General features: G+C 36.8%; 1 protein-coding gene across 1 annotated transcript; it reads right to left on the bottom strand.

Annotated features, from left to right (window-relative positions):
• Positions 1-1,334: 1,334 nt before the first annotated feature.
• Positions 1,335-3,144, bottom strand: LOC135222350 (cingulin-like protein 1). The gene is made up of 2 exons (XM_064260435.1): positions 2,956-3,144; positions 1,335-2,705 (listed from the first exon to the last, which is right to left on the bottom strand). Exons 1-2 carry the CDS (start codon positions 3,142-3,144, stop codon positions 1,335-1,337), a joined length of 1,560 nt encoding a protein of 519 aa, XP_064116505.1.
• Positions 3,145-7,500: the final 4,356 nt, after the last annotated feature.

The following is a 7,500-nucleotide window of genomic DNA, read 5'->3' as shown; positions in this document are numbered from 1 at the left end:
AGCCAAGACAGATGAAATCCTCACTTTGATGACCCTGCATCTGGTAACTCCTCCAGGTCATTCCTCTTTTTTTGATAGAAAACAAGTGGTTCCTTTACAGTGTCCAAAATCAAGCCGTTTCTCTGCTCACTGTTTGGAAAGTCTGGTTCCTTTTGCAGTCCAAACACTCTTTGCTGTTGACAGGAAGCTTCCAATCTCCAGAGCGGACGACGTCGAAATACAGCGACTCCTGATGGTACCCTTCGATGTCTTAGTGCCCTTGCCACACTGGGATCAAACATTTTGCATATGTAAGAGGCATTAAACTTACGGGTTTTTACGCCGCGCCAGAGGTTGCCACAGTAGTATATGCAAGTATTTGATCCATTATGCATTGCATAACCCATATTTTGCATATTTAAAAGGCATTGAACTTACGGGGTTTTACGCCGCGCCAGAGGTTGCCACTGCAGTATATGCAAGAAATGGGATTTAATATGCAATGCATAACCCAATTCACATATGTAGTTGGCATGAAACTTACGGGTTCTTACGCCGCGCCAGAGGTTGCCTTCCACGCATGTGATTTAGCATTGATACCCATTCCCGAGGGTATCATGTGGCAGGAGAGAGAGGGTGCACCACAGTCCAATCTTGGAGAAGGGATGCACAACAATCCACTCTTCGGGCACTTGTTGCCAGTCCACTAGCCGCTGTAGTCTGTCCACCACTCAGAGCTGCTTCCACAACTGGGATCAAACATTTTGCATATATAGGAGGCATTAAACTTACGGGTTTTTACGCCGCGCCAGAGGTTGCCACAGTAGTATATGCAAGTATTTGATCCATTATGCATGCAAAACCCATATTTTGCATATTTAAAAGGCATTGAACTTACGGGGTTTTACGCCCGCCGCCAGAGGATTGAATCCTGCAGTATATGCCAAGGAAAATGGGCGGTTTAATATGCAATGCATAACCCAATTTACATATGTAGTTGGCATGAAACTTACGGGTTCTTACGCCGCGCCAGAGGTTGCCTTCCATGCATGTGATTTAGCATTGATACCCATTCCCAAGGGTATCATGAGGCAGGAGAGAGAGGGGGTGCAATATAGTCCAATCTTGGAGAAGGGATGCACAACAATCCACTCTTCAGGCACTTGTTGCCAGTCCACTAGCCGCTGTAGTCTGTCCACCACTCAGAGCTGCTTCCACAACTACATCCAGGAGTGATTTCCTTCACAAAAGTCAGCCTGTTCCTGTTCCCAACAGCAGAGTTATCCTGGCTTGTTTCTTCTGCAAGCAAACCAACAGTTCTCCTAAAAATGCCGAGGTTCCTTTGTGTGCACCCTTTACGTAACGGCGTTTCCCCTGTAGAGCTTTTGGAACATCTTCGCCTCTTGCTCCAGTTTTCGGAGGTTGGCTGTAGATTCCTTGATTTGGCGAAGTTTTTCTTCGAGGCTGTCCATTTGTCGGGAGAGAGCTTCGCAGTTGATCTGGGGCTTCCTCAGACATCGAGCTTTATCCGAAGCCTTTTTCTCTTCAGCTTTCCTCTCAGATATAGGAGCCTTCATTCCTTGACGCTTCTTTTCTCCTGTAAGCATTTTTACTTTAGTTTCCAAGCCTCTGATCTTCTTGTCCTTGGCCAAGGTCTCTTCCTGGAGGCTTTCGAGTTCCAAGATTGCCTCCATCTTTTCAAACTCCGTCGTCTCTAATTCCTCCTTCGCTTCAGCCAATTCAAATTCAAGTTGAACTTTCCTTCCTATTTCATTCAGCTTTCCATTTGCCGTCGGGTTTTCTGCTACAACAGTTTGAGATGCTTTCTGCAAACGGATGACTTCCATTTGCTTGGGGGTGCACTCATTTTCCAGTCGGAGGAGCTCTCGATCTTTCTGCAAGTTCTCCTCTTTCAGCTTTTCCAGTTCCTCCTTTTTCTCAACTAATTCGGCTTTACATTTGTGGAGCTGTTTCACATTTTCTTGGGCCATCTGTTTCTCAGCGACAAGGACTTGTAACTCGTCCTCTAAGTCGCTGATCTTGGAGGTCTTCTGCTCGTTTTCCTTCTTCAGACTTTCAATGGTCTTCTCTTTCCTTCTGTTCTCTTTGCGAAGGCTTTGCAAATCCTCATTTAGCTCGGTTATCCTGACTTGCATTTCTATCCTGCCTTCTTCTCTTTGCTGTAGATCTCGATGCAACGTCTCCTTCTCCATTTCGAGAACTACGACAGTGTTTTCCAAAATGATCAACTTCTGGTCCTTCTCTTCTCTCTCTTTCGTTTGCACTTCGGTTACCTTCGCCTTTTCTATAATTTTGCTTTTCAATATTTGCATTTCTTCGGACATTGAATAGATTTGTGTGTCCTTTTCTTTGTTCAACAGTTCGAGGTCTCTTATGTGTTCTTCCATCTTCATTCTTCCTTGAGTCAGGGCCTTTACCTTCCATGCTAATTCATTTATCAGCTGATCTCTTTCTAACCTCTCTTTTTCAAACCTTAAAAAGGCATTTTCATTCTTCTTGATTACTTCCTCGAACTTTCGACTAGTATCCAAATGCGGTGATTTTTCTTCACTATCCGAACTGTCATCATCTTCGTAGTCTAACTGACTGTCTTCTTCATTATCCGAAGCGTCGTCTTCTTCGTTATCCGAAATATTGAGTTCGTCAATCTCAGAATGAACAACTTGGTTCTCTAGATTTCCAGCCTCCTCAAGACAGCCAGGGTTCTGGTCCAAGGCCAGGAAAGAAATTTGAACATTAGTACCGAACCATACTAATGCCAAATCCACGAAGTATAAATACTTCAGTGAATAGCACAACAGGTATGGCAAACAAAAACCACATAATCTCGCGGGGGACTTGATGAACCGCGAATTCAAAGCACTGTGCAAGCACAACTGTAAGCAAACTTAGAAACATCTTTGTTTGTTATAAATCCACTCTCTCTCTGACTTATCATTAGTTTTAAAAAAAGACGCGTGACGTTTGTGGATTCTGCTTGGATTCTTGCGTCATTGCGGTCTTCGGGAATGCTTGCTGATCCCCGGACACAGTTGATGTGTCTGGGTCCGGAGTCATTTTGGGCTCCACGGGAGCTGCTTCGGTCTTCAGAAGAGAGGAATTTCTGTGCAGTCCTCGGGGACCTTCTGAGCACCCTGGAGCCATTCAGAAGAAAGGAATTTCTATGCAGACCTCAGGGATTTTCTGAACACCCTGCAGCCAATCTTCACACACACACACACACACACACACACATATCTTTGTGAACTATATTTTTAGTAGAAAATAGCTGACAACTGATTCACGATTTAAGTCATAAATGAGAAAGCTAATTAGAATGTAAATTTATTATTGATATGATATTTCGTTACAAGAATATCAATTTGATATTTTGCCTCCTCAGTTCCTACTGGAATTTTTTTAGGGCAGGAGTACTGTCGACATTTTATCAGTATCTGCTCATACTTCAGTTGGTTAAGATATTTTCAGTTTAAAAGTATTAACAAAGTTAGAATTGCGAATTGATCAACATATTTTCTCTTTACTAGCATTAGCTCAGGGTTTAATGTAAATAGACTGATATATTTGTACTTTATAAGTATTAGGGCAGTCTTGAGTATAAATTGGCCCGTACATTTTTACTTTATAAGTGTTAGCTCTGGTTTTAGTATAAATGGATATAATTATTAGCGTAATTGTAAGAATAAATTGAGCAATATATTTTCACTTTATAAGTATTACTAGCTTAATTGTAAGTATCAATTAACCAATGTATTTTCACTTTATGACTATTAGCTCGGACATTAGTGTAAATTGACCAACATATTTTCAGTTTATAAGTATTGGCTCAGGTTCTAACACAAATGAACCAGTATATTCCAGCTTTACAGATTTTACCTAAAATATATAGTCCAGTATATTCTCACTTTATAAGTGCTAAGTAAATTGAAACTCAGGACGCACGTTCAGATTCCCAACTTCAAACTCAGTGCAGTTCCTAGAACCTGTACGATACTTGTCATCCGAAAGTTGTAACAAATGAGAGGGTATGAAAAAAGGGGATATATATATATATATAGATATATATATATATATAAATATATCATATTATCTAAAATACTAACTATAATATATAATATATATTACAACTTGTTTATTTTGGGAAATACTTGTCCTGAGGTGTGAATATATATTATAATATATATATATATATATATATATATATATATATATATATATATATATATATATATATATATATATATATATATATATATATATATATATATATATATATTATATATATATATATATATATATATATATATAGATATATATATATGGGGGCAAATTAGCTCCAGCATTCGTTAACTTCGTGACGTCACACATCAGGACAAGTGAACGGCATAGCAAGTGAGTAGTACGTAAAGACCACAGATGGCGCATGTAAAAAGCCTAAACATGAAAAAAAAATAAAAATAATAAAAACATAACAAAATAAGCTAATGACTGAGAGAAGAATGAAGAGGGCAGTATGGCATAGCGAAATGCAAAATGCGTCGTCCGTCGTCTGCAAGGAAAGAGAAAATGTCTCCGCCCACAGAAGATAGGCCACACATCAGCTGACGAATGTAAACAAAACTTCGGGTTTAGGAAACGAAACTCGCAGCATAGTTACAATAAATTTATGAATAAACATTGATTTAATATAACAAAAAGAATAATGGCATATTGCTATCGTAAAATATGGATATATATCACAATTTCATATTTACACAACATAAAAATAATAAAAACAACAAAATAAGCTAATGACGGAGGAGAACGAAGAGGGCAGTAAGGCGAAACGAAATGCGTCGTCTGCTAGGAGAGTGAGATATCTCCGCCCACAGTGGCTGTAGGACCGGAGTCTGGCCGAACGCTCAGTGCACTTCGGGAATATGCTCCCGGGGTTTTCCGGGACGAACTATTGGAAATTGAAAATGAATGGCATGTGTGTGTGTGTGAGAGAGAGAGACATACGCACACACACACACACACACACACAAAATCAATAATCCTATCAGACCAATCATTAGTTCAGTGGGCTCAATTATGTATAATTTATCTAAATGGCTTGTAAAATTCTTACACCTTTTGGTAGGAAACATTTTTAACACGAATGTTAAAAACAATGTTGATTTTATAAACAAAATGAATAGTTTAAATTTGAATTTAGATTTTAATATGGTTAGTTTTGATGTTGTCTCTTTATGTACAAAAGTGCCTGTAGATGATTTACTTGAATCTTTGGAGGAGGAATTAGAACGTCATGATATTCCCTTAACTGTAGCAAACCTCATTAGTCTCATAAGGTTATTTTTCAAAGATAGTAAATTTTGTTTTATTGGGGAATTTTTTGTACAAAAGCTTGCCATGACTATGGGTAATCCCTTATCTCCTGTCCTTAGCAATATTTACATGGAGTTTTTTGAGACAAAACTCGTACCAAGAATTTTGCCCCCAAAAAGTTATATTATTTAGGTATGTGGATGATATTTTCTGTATTTGGCCAGTTCACGAAAATCTCCAGGAATTCCTTAATAATCTCAATAATTTAGTCCCTTCTATAAAATTTACTGTAGAGGAAGAAAGAAATTGTAATTTGAATTTTCTTGATGTAACTGTCCATAGAAATGATAGAAATTTCACCTTTTCAGTCTTTCGGAAATCAACCAACATTGTCTCTTTTGTTCATTACTACTCCAATCACCATCAAAATGTTAAATTTTCTGTTTTTTCTGTAGCCCGCAGTTTATTGACGCTGAGATTAAAACTATTTATGATATTGCATTAAAACTTAAATACCCAAGGACTTTTGTAGATGTGGCATGGAAAAGAGCTAGAAAAACATTTTATTTAACTAATGACAAACTTGAATTTAGTAAGCATAACATTCTAAAATTACCCTATGATGAAAGGTGTTTAGATATTCCTAGAATTTTAAAGCTTTTTAAAATAAATGTTGTTTTCAATAATATTAATGTCAAGAGTTTAGTAATTTAAAATTCTCCTAAAGATCTTTCAGGCTGCATATATGAAATTCCGTGCAAAAAGTGTGATAAAGTCTATTACGGACAAACCGGTAAATCTCTTTCGCAACGTCTCAAACAGCACCAATATTCTGTGAGAACTGGGCAAATATCGAATGCATTATTCGTACATATGAGAGATTTAGATCATCCTATTAACTGGAGTCAAGCAAGAGTCTTAATCCCACGTAATGTCACAGTTAAAAGAAATATCACTGAATCTTGTTTCATCAAGTCAAATGATGGAAATTTTCTAATTTAAGTCTTGGTTTATTTAAACTTGATGCCTTCATAATGAAAAAAGTTGTAGATAAATATAAGCAACAAAATTAATATATTCAGTTTTTACATATTTTGGACTGTACGGATGCTTACTTTGTAGTTTCTGTTAGGGTTAAATCTGTGTTTAGGTTTGTGACCGTGTGATATCCGATAATCCTGGATTATCTCTTTAACTTTTACCCCTTTGACAATTAACCATCTGTTATTTTTGATCCTGTTTACCTGATAACTTTCTCTCCAATTGTATATCATTCGTTCCTTGACAATGTCTTAGTAAGACGAAAGCGCTTGGATTTCTTACTATCATTTTCCTGAGGTATATATATATATATATATATATATATATATAATATATTATATATATATATATATAATATACATATATATATATATATCTAATATTATATATATATTATATATTATATGTATGTATAATATGGAAGACTGAATTTAAGCATATATGCATAGATGATGAATAAATGATGAATAAATTGTTCCACACCCACTATTGCCCACTTTTTTCAAATACGACCCATCATACCTTTGATAAAGGCACATGTAGTTACAAACTTGTTTACACATTATCTAGGACGATGATTACATCACCGATGGGCGGGAATTAAAGAGAAAAAAAACATTGAAGGAAGAGAAAAGAGAAAATTGCCTGATGTCTAGGGGCAATCCCACTCTGTTGATGCTTTTGCAATTGAGAATAACATCAAAGAGAGAGAGAGAGAGAGAGAGAGAGAGAGAGAGAGAGAGAGAGATATCTTTGTCGAATGAATAGTGAGACGCCACTTTCATGATATCGTTTTCAGATCGTAGGGCAATGAACATCAAAAGACTTAATGCAAAAATTCCAATTGCGTTAGTTTGGTTGGCCTCGTTGAAAATAAAATCCAATAAAAGTTATTTGTAATTAACTGTAAAATTTCTTTCTCCATCATGATTTTCTCGCATACATAACCCGTCGGGTATTGAAGCAAAGCAAAACCACGGTTTCCCTTTAATTTATACAGACTTTTCTATTAATATACGTACATGAAGTATGCAAGATATGAGAGACACTGTAATATTATTGTATGCTGAGCTGCATGTTGTTAGTACTAATGTCAAATGTTTTAAGTTGCCTCTTAAAATTTTAGGCAAAGATTCGACAGCATAGAGT

The sequence above is a fragment of the Macrobrachium nipponense genome, chromosome 3, assembly GCF_015104395.2.
Source record: "Macrobrachium nipponense isolate FS-2020 chromosome 3, ASM1510439v2, whole genome shotgun sequence".
In the NCBI taxonomy this organism is placed as follows: Eukaryota; Metazoa; Arthropoda; class Malacostraca; order Decapoda; family Palaemonidae; genus Macrobrachium; species Macrobrachium nipponense.
The sequence above is the reverse complement of the archived record's forward strand: the minus strand, read 5'-3'. Positions and strand labels throughout refer to the sequence as shown.